At 32.1% G+C, this 17,169-nt stretch overlaps 1 protein-coding gene across 1 annotated transcript in view; it reads right to left on the reverse strand.

Annotated features, from left to right (window-relative positions):
* CLASP2 (cytoplasmic linker associated protein 2) overlaps positions 1-17,169 on the reverse strand; it is a 150,723-nt gene that overhangs the window by 71,941 nt on the left and 61,613 nt on the right. The window contains 5 exon segments of the mRNA XM_006905731.3: positions 923-982; positions 5,722-5,792; positions 11,224-11,359; positions 13,782-13,927; positions 16,690-16,782. Of these exon segments, the coding sequence (XP_006905793.1) occupies positions 923-982; positions 5,722-5,792; positions 11,224-11,359; positions 13,782-13,927; positions 16,690-16,782 (506 nt within the window).

Raw genomic sequence — 17,169 nt, forward strand, 5'->3', positions numbered from 1 at the left:
TACCTGATACATTTTGTTCATGTATAGTGTCTTTCTGAGAATTCGAACAATATAAACCTGAAAATTATTTTTATATGTAATCCAGATAACACATAAATATATAGTACTCAAATTTTAAATTTTTAATAAATAAAAATAATCTTCTGTGTAGTTCCTCACTAACCCACCAATGCAGAAAATTATTTGCTAATAGTATGATCAGTTATAATGTGACTACACTGAGTAGTAGCTGCCATAAATGAACTTAAAGACAACATGAAATATCATGTCTATATTAAACAACAAATTCTATTTTTAAAAAAGGGGATTATGAACAAATTTAATGATTTCCATTAAGATGGAAAATCAGTAACATATTCAACATAAATACAGGTATATCTCAAGCTTCAAACTTGAAACCAATGAGAAATACAGATAAGCAAAGAGCAGTGACCAACTAGTTACCCACAATTCCCTCTTGTTCATCTCAGAGCTACATTAAACACTACCCAGTATATTACCTGACCAATGACACCTGGCAGCTGGTGTGGAGAAACTTTGCAATGAATCTCTTTATCTCTTTCCTCTGAAAGGAAGTGTTTTCCTTCGCTCTATCTTAAATTTAAATAATTCATTACTTGATTAACTGCACCTCAGCAAACCTATCTCACATGACTAGAGATAAATTAAATTTTTGCCCAATTTAACCTGGAATATCTTATATGACTCATTTTACCTAAGGGACCCTCACTCACCTTACAAAGAAGAAAATCATACTATTCATAGCTGCAACAAATAAGATGAGCATCACAACTTTAAAGGAAAACCAGTCAAATAACTTTTTAAAACAAAATGAGAAATAATGCAAAACCAATACCATTAAACTCTAAACTGTTAAAAATGAGGAGGGGTGGGAGGTGGGAGAGGGAGAGTCAATGCATACCTTTCCAATGAATGAGTCTGCCACTCTTGTAATAATAAATCTAAAAATTCAAATGATCGCCTAAAAAATAAAAGTTAATTATAACTGTTATAACATTATATTAAGTTATATTAATTTACAATTAAATTCTAATTAATACTTTCTTCCATAACACTGCACTCTGCCCCCCGAATTAAAGTATAATCAGCCCTCCATATCCACAGATTCGACCAATCGTGCATTGAAAATATCTGGGGAAAAAAAATCCTGGAAAATTCCAAACAAGCAAAACTTGAATTTGCTATATACCAAATATTGCTGAATCCATGCGAATGAAGTGATGTGTAGGGACATCATGCTGTAGCCTATATGCACATATAGGTTATATGCAAATACTACTCTATTTTATATAAGAGACTTAAGCATCTGTGGATTTTGGTATCCAAAGTGGGTCCTGGAACCAATTTCCCACAGATAGTGAGAGACAACTGCATAAGACATGTTTTTAGATATCTTAACTGTTGACTACTTAACTTATTTTAAGGCTCCAACTATTCCTATGCTAAGTAGTTCAAAAGGACTATAAGAGTTCTCCATGAGTTTAACTTAAAATGTTTGTCAAATATAAAATTAAAAAAGTTTCATTTAACTTAAAAAATACTCAAATACCTACTATGCACTAGAAATTGAAGATATACAATAGTGACCAAGAAAGATGTGATGAATCTTCTATTTCTACAATGTTTCCTTAATATTATATGTATGTGATTTTTAATCAAGTTTTAATGTGTTTTCTCCTGAGCCCTTTAGAGTTCTTAACTTCTTCAAATGTCTCATTCTTGAGCTTCTCTTCGTTCTTGGCATCTAGTTCTGCCCTGTTTTTCTTCCTTAATACATTAACACTTTTTCTCCACCTACCTTTAAACAGGTGCTCACCTGGTTGGTGCTGTTCTCAGCCCACTTCTCTTCTATAGGTTTTACTTGGGCAACATCATCTGTACCCTTATAACTATCAGCTATACTTCTCACATCTAGCCCTATATCCCCAGCATTGGTTTAATTCAGATGTTAAGTCAGTTTCAACCAGCTCATGAACATCTCTACAGAGGCAGTGAATGTCAACTCAAACACTACATACAAAAGAACAAATGGTGTCCATTAATGGATGAATGGATAAGAAGAGGTGGTTATTTTAAAATGGAATATTACTCAGCCATTGAAAAGAATGAAATCTTGCCATCTGCAACAACATGGATGGATCTAGAGGGTATTATGCTGAGTGGAATAAGTGAGACAAAGACAAATATCATGTGTCAAATCTAGAGAACAGGATAAACAAACACACAGAAACAAGTTCATAGGTACAGAGAGCATTTTGATGGTTGTCAGATTGCGGGGTAAGGGAAATGTGTGAAGGGGGAGGGGATTAAGATGCACAAATTAGTAGTTACAAAATAGGCACAGAGATGTAGAGTACAGCATGGGAAATATAGTCAGCAGTATTGTTCTAACTATGTATGGTGTCAGATGAGTATTGGATTTATCGTGGTGATGACTTCCTGAGTTGTATAAATATCTAATCTCTGTGCTGTACACCTAAAACTAATATAATATTGTATGTCAATTATAATTAAAAAAATAGAATTTAAAAACATACAAGAAAAAATCTTATTTATATTAGAATTAACTTTATTACACAGAAAAAAAACTGTAGATTATCCCTAACTATATATTATATATAAAATCACTTATCACCATATATACACACATATATCACCATATGTGTGTATGTGTGTGTGAAAGAGACATATTTGCCTAACCCCTCCTTCTAAAAGGAAGAGTTTTTGTTTTGTTTTGTTTTTGTATTCAGATGTTTTCTAGTACCTAGAATCATGCCTGGCATATAGTAGGCACTGAGTAAATATTTGATGAATAAATTAATGAGTATAAAACAGAACATATGGGTGATGAGAAAATGTGGAACGATCACCTTCCTAGTTAAACCTAGGAATAGGAAAATTTGAGAATAAATGCCTATTTGAAGAGAATTTCCAAAGGGCATAGTGAGGGCTAATCACAGCCCTCTTATTCTAATGAATTCCTGAACTACGGAGAACACAAAGGTAGTTTTTATCTGTGAAGCTGTTATCTACATTTCCTAGTAGGACACAGAAAGACTGAGCATCCTATTGCCAGGTACGCAGCACTGCCTCACTCCCATAACCTCCAAGTACAGATGCCCTGAACACATGTGTGCGCGCACATACATGTACACATAGAGGTATACACATTTGGTATTGACTATAATAAATTTTAGGCTAAAATGAGGTTTGGGGATGATCTATGGATTTTAATTATGCATGTTATCTCATTCTCCTTAACACAAATAACCAGTACTTACAACTCAAATGTATAATCTGAACCCGAACTCATAGAATGTTAAAGCTAGGAGGGACCTTAGAAATCACCTAATACTAACTCTTCCTCTTTCATTTACCTTCCTTTTTAAAAGCAAAGATGTCTGTTGTCTTTCCAAATAAGAAATCACTACTTCAGAAATCTATCCCTTTGAAATACACATAAACAAACACACCTCTTTTAAATATTATACATATTTTCTCCTTCCTCAGGATCAAATAGGAATCTGATTTTGTTATGATGAATAAAGAATCTTTTCTCTCTTACCTTATTCCTTTCTTTGTTTCTGTAGACAAGGACAGGGTTATATCTTTTATGTGGAATAAATGGGATATGATTTATAAATCTAAATAAATACCTATAATTTCTGGATTTAGATAGAACAAGCCAGACTTCAAAATTAACTTAGCTAAAAACTGAATTTAAAGATCTGCTGCAAGACATTATTGTTCTTCTTCTTGCTAAATTATCACTTTATCCGAAAAAATGTGTACTTTTATAATTTCAGTTATTAAACTAATGTAATAAAAGAAAAGGAAACATTGGTATTTCTGACATGAACTATGGGAGAATCTGTTTTTAGAATTCAATTTTTCACTGGTTTAGTCTAGATTTTCTTTCTCTGCCTTAAAATATGCACTCAAAACAATATATGGGGGCTACATTTAACTGCAGTTTGTATCTTTCATAGTAACTTACACCGATCGAATAATAACATTAAAATTAAAATGGGAAAAAAAAGGACAAAGGAATTCTTATCCTCTCAAATCCACTTTTTGAGTCCATATCATACAGATTAGGAAATGAGAAAGGGGGAGGTTAAATTAACTTATCCAAAGTCATAGAGCATAAACTTAAACCCTGGCATTCTGACTCCAGAGTTCACAGTCTGAAACACTTAACATCACCTCCCTCATCCATACCCAATTATCAAGTCTTGTTTCTACACTTAAAATCCCTTGATTCAATAACTGAATAAAATCTCCTTCAATCAATTATCATCAATACAACTCTAGTTCAGACGCTGCCTCTCTTCAATGAGCTATATGAATTCCCACTTAATTAAATCAATGCTTCTCAGTGTGCCTTTTTAATCACTGTTCATAGCTGGAATAAAAACTAGGATGGATGACATTAACTCTTCGCCAAAAACTGTCAAACTATGGAACAATGTCAAAATTTCTCTTCATGACATTCAAAGCCCACTATACTGTAACTTCAATCTACTCCCAACCCCTTCTCTGCCAGCGCAACAGGTTCTTCTCCTAGTGAAACCTTCCACTTGTCATGTGCTCTGGCCTCAGTGGCCTGTCTGATGGCTGTGCAGCATGTGGCACAGCTTTACATCTCTGCTTAGGTTATACCTCACTTATTTCTCCTACAATTATTGAATTGCTTCCCATTTTCAAGGCAATTCTCTAATGCACTTCCTGACTCTCTCTTCTCTGTGCCATTCCCATTTCTCCAGCTACCATTTTCATCAATGTAAGACAGAAATTGGTAAACGTTTTCTGTAAAGGGCCAGATAGTAAATATTTCACGCTTTAGGAACCACATACAGTCTCTATCTCATATTCTTCTGCTTTCTACCATTTAACCATCCTTCAAAAATGTAGGAAAAAGTCTTAGATTGTGGGTTGCACAAAACTAGACTGTTGGCCTGATTTGAACAGTAAGCAGTTGCCTGTCGACCTCCGACATAGAAGAGAAGTGATGAAATAACTGTCGCCAAAACTGTGAACCACTTAAAGGTAATAATGATGTCTTATTCAGCTTCTTCCTAACATTCAAAGTATTTAAATAAATATATTTATCAAATTTAAAAAAAAAGAAAGAGTTCTTTATAATTTTCCTAAACATGAAATGCACAAATCTTGTTTTTGCTGTCTTTATTACAATGGTGACAGCGGTAGTATTAAAAATTGTAGAAACTATAAGGAGAGAGACTGACTGACTTGATACGGCTGTTTACTTTGTTCTAAACATTATGTTCAATCCTACTAATGTGCATCTCATTCAATTCTCAGAAATCTATGGGGCTGATATCATTAAACCTACTAATAAATGTAGACATTGAGGTTCAGAGCAGTTAAATAATTGCCCACAGTAGGACAGTCAATCAGTAGCAGTTGTAGGACTCTTACTGAGGCCTGACTCTAGACTCCATACTCTCTGAAAACTAAGCAACCAGTGGCTCAACTAAACCAAGGCATAATATGATAAAACTGAGAAATGTAGGTGGCCATAATAATTGTTTCATTCATTTTCTCTTATAGGCCATAAATAAAATTTTATTAAGATTTCTAGCAGGCAAGAAATTAACTAATTATTGTACCAGACTAAGAATTAAATATAATGCAATATTAAATCCATACTAAAATTTTTTTTTTTTCAAAACTTACCTCCTTACAGGAACTGATTTTGATGTGCAATTGCTTGTTATTAAAGGTATAAGTCTGGGTACATGAGTATGCTGAAAAAGATGTTTAGAAAAGGTTGAAAAATACTGTACACGTCACATAATTCCTTCTTCTATTTATCTTACATTCAATTATTTAGTTATATTAGTACAGGAGGGAAAGATCATGAAACCATATTTTAAAACAAATTAAGACCAGTCAACCTTCTTCGATTTACCTTACATTCAAGTATTTAGTTATATTAGTGCAGGAGGGAAAGATCATAAAACCAGATTTTAAAACAAATTAAGACCAGTCAAAAAGTTTTCCAAAATTAAATAGTAATAATGAAATAGTTTCAGAGGGACAGGTGTGGCTGTAATATATAATAAAGACAAGCTAAGTGTATAACTGCAAAGGACTGTTAGGACAGTGTACATTTTGGGGAGGAAGCACTAAGAGGAACTGAACATGTATCTGTCATATTTTCTAAAGTGCCATGGCTCCTGCTGATAGAACACAGTAACTGCTATGTAATCAAAGTAAGTAATCAGAGTAAATCTACATACCTAACTATTGGGAATGCACTTTTAAATAATGATTTTAACTGAATTTTCATTCTGGCTGAACCATAACTCTCTAGAATTCATATGAAGTTCCACTGATATAATCTTCTGACTTCTACTAGTAATTCTTATGTTCTTTAGTGAAATAAAAAACTAAAAAGTCCAACACAGACATAAGAATAAAATTGTAACCCAAATAATACATACTTGATGTTCTAAATCTCTATTTTTCGAGCTAACTGTATAGGCTGGGTTACCTAGGAAGCAGACTCTGAGATGTAGTTTAGCATGCAGTGCCCTTGGGATCAACACCTCTTCAGGGATGAGAAGGAAGGCAGAGTGGGCAGAGAAAGAAATCCATCTCTGATATGGACCAAGGATATCCTCGCCCAAAGCCATTAGAGAGCTGTAGAGCTAAAATGGCCCTTCAGAGTAGTCTCGAATTGGTCCAGGATGGTTAAATCTTTACACTTCTACACTCATCAGTTATTAGATGTGGGACATACCAGGAGTGGGCAAGGCCTTGAGACAGGCAGGTTTCTGCAGCTGAGATAACCCTTGAAGAGGCTAGCAGCTGAAGGCTATCTGCCAACAGCACTTCGAGTATGGGGGAAACTAGTCTTCCACTAAGGAGAACATACGTGGCACATAAGTATCTGCCACAGCTAACTCAACCAAAATAAAAGAGAACACTTTATTCAGCTACTATAGAGGGAAACAACCCCTGAAGCTATTCGAGAGTAATGCAAGAGAGTGCTGACCTGCATGTTATCCAACTGTTACATTCAGCATGGAGGGGCTCTGTAGACCCGCTCCCCTATAACATCCGGAAGAACTCATTCCTCAAGCATTACTATGGTGTTAAAGCCCAAGTAGATTGCCCAGCCACAACACACCACCATCTTTAATTACCATCCTCCTCTCAAAACCTCCCCGAGACCCTACTGCTCATTTACCCACAGCCAACACGATGGCAGGGGTAGGGAGAGAGTCTAATCTAACCTAACTACTGCTACTCCATATTCAAGAAGCACTGTACCAAAGGAAAATAAGACGTTACCCTTATAATTACAAATGAAGCATTCAAGCAAAAACGAAGTCAGAACAATTTAGACTAATTTACTAATATAAGTTGACAACTGAAAAAAAAATCTCTAGAATTAAAGAGAATTAGGAATCAAATAGAGCAATCTAAAAAGGTAGTCCCCTAGGAAACAAACAAAATACACAAAACAGGAGGTAACATAAAACAAACAAAAACACCCAATTTATATTTTCAGTGAGATGATAGAATACTACACTAATGAGACAAGCTCATGAAAAATGAACAATTTGAAAAAAATGTACAAAGTGTAAAGCCTAAGAATGGCAAAATGGGTACAGTCAAGTAAGTATAATTTAATGGAATTTTTCCTGAGAACATATACAGCTGTGTGACAAATGACATTGAGGGTTCTAAAATCTGTATAACAAGGGTAACAAAAGAAAAAAATGTGGCAAGGCAAATAGAAGCAATAAATAAATGATCCATGAAAAGTAACACGGCAAGTAAATGTGGCAAGGCAAATAGAAGCAATAAATAAATGATCCATGAAAAGTAACATAAATTTAAGGAAAATTCATTTTGGTGAAATTTTTATCCATTGCATGATCTACTCCTAGATCTGATGTGTGAAAACTAACACAAAGAGACTATCTTATAAAGCTTCCTAACGTTTTCTTGTTTTTGTTTTTTTTCTATAAAAGAATAAAATTATATTTCACTTCTCAGAGAAAACAATAAAAACTTAAAAAACAATTCTGAGGTAAAAGAAAACAATTCTGAAGAAAAAGGAATGTGAAACTAAAGTCTAATTTTTGTTATGTAAGGCAAAGAAAAGCCATTTCGAAACATTCAAAGTTAAATACACATGAAAATTAAGAACACACTAAAACCAAATGAAAATCATCCAGTACCAATTAAAAAATAAGAAGTAAGAGTTTATTAGTAAACACTGGCCAGGAATAAAAGCAGTAAAAACCTGCAGTTAATGTCAATTGCTGAACAGTAAAAAGTCTTTGTTCAGTTTAACAGTTAAGTGGGAAAAGGACATGAATGAGATAAAATATGTACTTTTTCAAAGGCAGGGGAAATAAAACAGATTTCATTCTTGACACTGACAAAAAATAAAGAACTTCTCAGAAAATAAGAAAAAGGTAAGAAAAAAGCATAACGAACAGAAAACAGAATATTGGAAAAAAACTATTTAAAATGGTAATAGTTAAAAACTTTGACCACACATAAAGTACATAAAGCAAGAACTGTTAGAAAAATGGAATTGTCAAAAACGAGAATATTAAGCTCAATTTAGTGATATACAAAGTATTATATTCTGTAAATGAATTCCATATTTTACAAATGCTAAAAGACTACCTATATAAATTTATCATTTACTAAGACACCAATAAAAGTCAAAGCATTTGGCAAAAAAGAAATCCTAGAACCAAACTGTCTCATCAGAATATGATGAAATTACAATCTAATGGTGATAAGAGCAAGAAAAGAATCATCTGAAAATATAAACAGTATCATCATTATGTAATAAAAAAAAAAGCTGACATGGAAATTACAAATGATCAAGAAATATAAAGAAAATGTGGTAAATCTAAATCATTGGGATGCTCCAATGTCAAACTCAAAGGAAACCTACAGCCTTATAACATTAAACAACAAAAACTATGACAAATTATCTAAGGGTATATCATAAAAATCTGGAAAAAAACGAAAAGAAAAGAAAAGAAAAAAGCAGCCAAAACAAGCCAAGGAAAGAAATTAAGAACCTTTAATACAGAAGTTTTTCTAGTATAAAACTAAATTAGAAACAAGTAACTCTACACTGGAACTGATAAAACTAAAACTTGAAGCTTATAAAAGAGCCATAACAATGCCTCTGGCAAGGGTAAAAAAAACTGAACATACTATAATAAGAAAAAGTGGCACTATAACCACACTGCCAGACTTTTTTTAAACAATTAAGAGACTACAGTATACGACTTTGTCAAATATTCTTAAAATCTATATGAAGCTGATAGTCTGAGAAAATACGAATGATGAGCAACACTTCAAAAGAGTTGCAAGAATATACAACCTAAAGCATTAGAGTTGTTATCTGATAAGTTCTAAAGTCAGCAAACCCTAAAAAAAGAATGTAATAACAATATATGTAAAACAGGAAACATACAATTTCTACAGAAGATGCATATATTAAAACAAATGCCAAAATCTTAACTTTAGCAAACTCAATCTAGGAGTATCATAATGTACCATGGTAATGTAGAATTTAGTTCATGAATGTACAATAGATAAATGAAAAGAGAAGTATTTGTAAAGATGTTAAACGGATATTTAATAAGATTCCACATCTACTCCTGATCAAAATTTAGCAAAATATGAATAGAAGGAAATTTCTATAACCTGAGTATCCAGAGAAATCCACACCAAACATCATATTTAAAGTACTCCCATTATACCCAGGGATGAACAAAGATCTCAATAATTCTCACTATTTTTCAGCTCTGTTATGAAGGTGTGAGATTTAGAGAACTTTAAAAAATATATTCAAACAGGATAAAAGGACCTTTTTCACGGATAGATTCATAGATTTTTTTTAATTGGCATTGGATTTTATTGTGGAAAAAATCCTTCTGGTAGAGCAGCATTAGAAAGAAAGATCATTTCTTTAACAGAAAAGGACAAACTGATCAAAGAAACTAAAAAGGCATTTAAGAAACAGACTCATATATTTATGAAAATTTACTATATGAAAATAGTGGCATTTCAAAGGAAGACTAAACTATAGTTCACTACAGGCCACTGGGTCAATTGGTTTTGTATCTAGGGGAAAATCAAGTTAGATAGCCGTATGTCACACAGAAATAAAATACAGTTAGATCTAAATATCTAAAACAAAATTTACATAAAAGTTTTAAACAATTGAGTATTTTTATAATTGTGAAATGGGGAAGGTCATTTAAACTACAACAAAAACACAAAATCTCAATGTATAAAAATTTTAAAGTTATATATATAACACACAATAGCTTAAACAATATTTGAATTGACAGACTAGTAGAAAATATTTACAACATATGTAAACATAATTAATATACTTATAATATATAAAAAGGCCTTAGAAATCAGTGAGGAAAAATGCAAAGTATAAACTGGCAATTCATAAAAGAATTATAAAAGGAAAAAAATATCTAACATCTCTACTAATCAAAGAAATGTAAAGAAGAATATGAAATAGAAATCCACTTATTAAATTATAAAACCTTTAAGAGACAGCTAATACAAAATGCTGGAAACAGATGGAGAAAAAGGTCTCCATAAATTTCAGGGAGAGGATTGGTGAAGAAAATTTAATGCTGTGTTCTTTAATATAGAACTGATTTAGACATGTATAAACAAGGGAAGCTGCCCAAGTATGTCAAATTTAAAAAACAAGTTAAAAACATTATTTATATGCAAAATATAAATACAACATTTACATTTTGTAGTGAATCTAGTTTATATAGGTACAGAACAGAAGTTTGGAAAAGTCTAAATGTCTAGAGTGCTTAGTTACAAAAGAGCAGAATTCAAAAGGGGGAGATTTATTTCGTTAACTGTTCTTTTGGGCATCTTCAAGATATGGATGAGGAGAAACATCACATACATATATGTATGTGCATAGGGGTATATTATATTCTGTATGCAAGCATGTTTACTTTGTATTCCTCTGTATTATTTAAATGTTCTAGAATAACTGTAATAACCATGTTTGCTTATGAGAAATAAATTCAAGTGATTTTTTTCTTGGGGTTATAAAAAACCAATGCCTTACTTAAGTACATTGAAAAAAAGGGGGTGTGAGGAAGGAGGGAGGAAGACAGAAGAACAGAACAGAACAGAACCTACCCGAATGATGAATCTGATTGCTGCACATCCAGAAGTTGCCATGACTTTTGCACTATTGGGGACAAGATTAAAAAGTGTAGGTACAATGGCTTCAGCGCCATGATCAAACTTGTTTCCCAAAACTGTTGAAAGATGGCTACAAAGGAAGACAAAAATGTTTTTTTAAAAAATAGTTTTACATTAAATATAAGATCATATAACTTTAAAATATTCTTTTACTAAATTAACTTAAAATCTTTAATCAATTCTAACTGATTAAACAAAAAAAAAAAAAGAGAAAAGGAAAACAAAAAGAGAAAAAAGAAAATGCAAATATTGCATATTTCCTTCTTTTTCCCAAAGTTTAACTGTCTAGTCCCAAGGTGAAATTTGGCATTTTACCATCTATTGGCAATGGCTCTTGGAAAAGCTATCTGATCTCAGAATTTAACCATTAAAATGACAGGTAAAACATTCAGCTCTGATTGCCCTGACATTTACCTATCTTTATCCACAGGTATTTCCATTCTAATGCCCCAACATAAATCTTAAATTCAACATATTTTATATACAAGTTCCAAATCTTACCCAAAACAATACCCATCAAGACAGTCTCTATTTCTACTAATGGTACCACCACTGTTTTAGTTACAAATACTCCCTAATATCTTTGGAGTAGGATTTGAGAATTCTTGATTGAAAATACAACTCTATCACTAGTCAGTTGGGTGACTCTTAGGACATCTGTCTTCTCTCTAAATTTGTAGTTAAAAAACTAACTCCACTGTTAATTGTATGGTTTAAAACACTCAGGAAGCTGTAATCACTCACAATACTGACAATGTTTGCAGTATTGGTTAATTTCTATATATTGATATCCTACTTAAAATACATGGTTGGGATACAGTTAGATCCAAAAATTCAGGTTCTTGATTCAACGAGGTACTCAGACCTATTTACTAGTGCTCGGCTATACTTCGTTTCCCAGTGTCTTACAGGCAAAAAGGAACCTCCACTCAGAAGCAGTGAGGTGCTTTGTGTGTCCAGATGTCTTCTTCCTTTAAAAGAGTGTGAGTTTGTTCTGGGGGCAAGTAACAGTACTTGGGAATCAGCTTCATCTATATAAACTTCTGGGAGGAGCAAAAGGTCTAGAGTAGCCTGACTTTAGAGCTAGTTTAGTACTATTCCTACACAATGGCCTTTCTGGGGTCCCAAGTGAATGCCCTGGGTGTACAAGGTTTCTTCATTCTGGCTCATCAGACCTTGAACCCCTCCCAGCCCATATAAGCTCTGACAATTGTTGCTTTCTTTATAGCTTCCAGCAGTTCTTTCCAGTTTGCAGGGAGCTACATACTTTCACATGCACAGATTAGTATTCACCTAAACTCATGGGATCCTCTATGAAGATTTCTACAGCTCTTTTTCCATGTCTTTCTCTTCTCTCCAGTATTCTACACTGTCACTTTTAGCCACTTCACCCTTTAGAAACTCCAGTCTCTGCTTCTTCTCAACTCACTGAGACTGCCTTGCTCTGCTTGGGTTCTCCGTCCATTCCCCATGGTCCAGAAAGTGCCTCTAGATCAAAACTGTGCAGTAATTCTGCTCAACCAATTTTTTTTTTCAAAAATCACAGTTCTTCTCAGCCTGCTGTCCATTATTTATAAATAGCTGTTTAACATATTTTGTGCAGTTTTCTGCAAGAGGGCTGGCTAGTTCTGTACCAATATTGTATCATGGCCACAAGTAGATTTCTCATCATGGAATATTTTTCAAGGTTATATTTTGGGTATTTTTGCTTTGTTATCAAGAAATATTCTATTACTTTGGAATATTGGTATGCTGACTTGTATCTCACAATCTTGCTAAAGTCTCTTTATTATAATCATTTATTACAGATTCTTGTGGTTTTCTGCATGGATAATTTTATCACCAGTTTTTTCTCCTTTCTTGATTCCTCATAGTTTTTATGACCTGGGTTATTTTTTTCCTGTTCTGCCTAGAACATCTAATTCAATCCTGATTAGAAATAATAGCAGGCATCTGTGTGTTCCCTATCTTCAAAGGAATGCTTATACAACAACATATACAACAAACTTATTCAGGTGGGGAGTAGTGGCAAAAGAAATTTAAGTTTTCTACTACCCTTGAATTTCAGAAGAATATAAATATACAGAATAGGTTTAGATTTTGATAAGTTAATGATGTATGTTGTAATTTCAGAATAATTGCTAAAATATCAAAAATAGAGAGCTTAACATCCAAATTAGTATAGAGAAAATTGAATATGGCCAGTTCTCAGACCTATTCATTTTCTTCTTATACTCATAGGGTGGCTAGTGACCAAAAATCCACTAGTAGGCTTTAGATATATAAGCACATTTTAAGGTTGGTATAAAGTGCTGTTAAGAAAAAAAATTTTTAATTACACAAATTGAATACTTATGTATAATAAAAATAATTTTTGGATCACATGCATGCTTTTTTGAGACTACCCTGCTACTGCTTTACTTAATGAGCACTGAATCAATGAGTACTAAAGTCTTTCATAAAAAATACTTATTACAAAAAGAAACACTTACGCTACGGTAATGCAAGCTTCTCTAACCACCTGGGATCTAAGATCCTTAGCTGAAAGTTTAAGTGCTCCATCCAACAAGCGTAAATGTTGGAAAAAGCAATCATATTGTGCAGCTCCAGCAACGAGTAATGATCGAATTTTCTTAAGCTGAAATAAAGAGAATTTTCATTACTGACAAAAAAGTGGCAATGCAAAAAAAAAAAAAAAAAAAAGGCTACCTAAATATCATTATTTAAATAAATTTTTAAAATAACATTTAAATAACTTTTTATGTAACTATATTCAGACATTTTAATAGCATTAAATATCTCTTAAACATGCAAACCAAAAAAAAAGCTTTCTGGAAATGAACATTATAGATTTGGTATATGCATAACAGACATGTAATGTATGAACAGATAAGTAAATTTTAAAGTATTAAGGAAGTCTTTTTATTGTGGTAAAATATACATTAACAAAAATTTTTACCATTTTAACCATTTTAAAGTATACAATTCAGTGGCATTAAGTATATTCAAAACGTTGTGCAACCATTACCACTATCTATTAAGGAGTTTTTTTTTAAAGACCAAATTTTGGAAACTGTATTCATCCATAACAAAAGTATAGAAGCTGAAGGACCAACCATTAAGGTAGCACCATGTCAATATTTTAACATTATCATTCTTTCTTTGTGAAACAAATAGCTTTCTCCCTATTTCAATGCCTTTAGCATTACTTTTTAGTATAAGATTATCAAATGTTTTCCATATAAAAGTACATCAATCAAAAGAGATACCCACAGGTGCACTTCCATGCTCACACATACTCAGAAGCTAAAAGTCTACCTATCATACCTATTATTATTATGTGCAATTTCACATTAAACACTGATGTTTTCTAAATTTTTTTAAGACACCTTTAAAATTAAACCAGATAAAGATAAAAAAGCAAAAATAAAATACTATGAATACTAGAAAAGATGTGAAAGAATAGGTACATAATCTTAGGGTGTACAGGGAAGGGAAACTATCATAAGTATAAGAGAAACCAGAAGGCATCTAAACAGGATTAACCAAAAACAAAACAAAAATCACAATAAGGTAGAAAAAATTACCTACAACATATAACCACAATACAAAGAATGAAAATAAAATGGAAAAAAACCCTGACAAATTAACCCAATATTAAATTAGGCAAAATAAATATATGAAATGCTAAGCCTTAAAAATGATAAGCAAATGCAAATAACAAAGACACATTACTTTCTTCCATCAGACTGGCAAAAATTATGAAGATTTAACAGCATCCAGTACCAGAAAAAAAAAAAAAAATCCTATCACTATAAGATTATGAATGAATGACACTTTGTTCAAAATACTTTAGCAACATCTACTAAAATAAAACTATTTATCTAACAACCCACTTTAAAAATTTAACCTACAAAAATAAAAACATCATTGTCATAAATGTGTGTGAGGTGTTTACAGCAATATTGATAAAATAGAAAAATAGAAAAGTCTATCAAATGTGAAATGGTAAAATAAATTACGTGGTATTTTTTAACTAGGGAATATATATACATATGGATTTGTATTCAACAAATATCTAAACAACTATTATATGCCTGATACCTATGCCAAGTGTACCAAATGGGGATGATATGTTAAGTAAAAATATCCAAGTTACTAAGTAATGTATCTAGTATGACCTCACTTGTTTTCATAAAAGAGTGGGGAGTAAAAACTGTTCATCTTGTCATATGTGTTTGAATACATATACATAGAAAAAATATACTACAAAATGAAAACATTTGTTTCCATACTAGGGAGTAAACAATTTTTTAAAAATAATCTATACTGTTCTACTGATTGTAATGAACCCAGCACTTATTTAAAAAAAATTTAAAAAGACCACCTGTGTTTCTAAATGAGTTGTTTCAAAGTAAAACAAACAAAAAATCACAAGTACAAAGTTTGTGTTTTATAGTGACAACATTTAATTTGTCATGTTTCTCTACAGACATAGAGGTCTTTATCATACTAATCTCAGAACTGAAGAAAAAATAGTGAACCCTAATTAACAAATTTGGAGCAATATATTCTGTTAAAAAATACCTTAATATCTTAAAATATACAGACTTCATATCAAAGAGAAGCTGAAAAATTACCTTTTGTTCATAGTGTCATAAAGGTCAGTTTGTCAAATGGCCATATTTGATTAATCAAAACAAAAATTGAGAGCTTTCAGAGCAGAAGAGTCTTCAAACAGAGCCCCTTCTCTGGCTTCTTGAGAACACTGAGGTACTCATCTGATACCTCAGATATAAATTTGACAAATGCACAAACTTTAAAATATAAAGTCCTGTGTTGATGCAAATATTATTTAAAAATTCATCAATATTTTCTCAAGGAATTTAGGCTAAATAAAATATTCTTAACTCAAGGATACCAAACTTTAAAAAAACCATGGGTAAAAACTATTTTTCACATTCAGAGAGAAATATATGAGAATAGAAAAAAGCCAGACAAATGGACATACTATTGTGAATTTTATGTCAATATTATGAAAATACTGAGCATGTGGGCAAAGTGAACTGCTTTACTGGTAAATCTTGTGAGAATTGAGGACAGTACTGATAAAAAAATTATGTAGCCCCACAGAGAGGCCAAGACCACATTTTCCTGGTCAGTCAAAAAGTAGCACATGTGGAGAGACTAACAAATGGTTGAGATTAGCAAAACAGTGAAAATTGACTATAAATCAGAAATGCCTATTATCTCAGTGTATTTTCCAGAAAGAAATGTTACCTATCAGATTCTCTATTTCATAAATATCTGAAATACCAGGTATTATTACTATTGAATTTCCATGTTTTTGAATAAGAACATTGAAGAGAGGGGTAACAAAATAAAAAATAAAAAACTTACTGCATTGGCACGCTGATCCCAGTCGTGTTTGTCATCTGACAAAATTTCCCTGATTTTATTTAATGTTTCTTCAAGTTCTCGACTAGAATAGATCTTAAAGATGTGATATTATAACATTAATATTTCTTATCATAAGCAATATCAAAATTATGCTGTGTTGTTCAAATAACCTTCAAGTAATAAGGTTATTTATTTCTCATTCTAGCACCATTTTTAGCACATTCCATGGAGAATGGAAATACATTATAGACAATGATAAAATAAAATGCTTTGCTTTGTCTTCCTTACCTGTTACCCTTGTGCTATTTCTCCGCACATAAGTAACTTCAAATAAATGTTTAAAATGCTTTGTCATTTAAAAACAAGATGTAAATATTCTAATTAATAAAACCCAACCTAATTTCTCAAAATGACTTCAGGATATAACATATCTATGCATTCATACACATATTATACACTTATATTGCAAAAGAACATGTT

The sequence above is a fragment of the Pteropus alecto genome, unplaced genomic scaffold (assembly GCF_000325575.1).
Source record: "Pteropus alecto unplaced genomic scaffold, ASM32557v1 scaffold10, whole genome shotgun sequence".
NCBI lineage: Eukaryota > Metazoa > Chordata > Mammalia > Chiroptera > Pteropodidae > Pteropus > Pteropus alecto.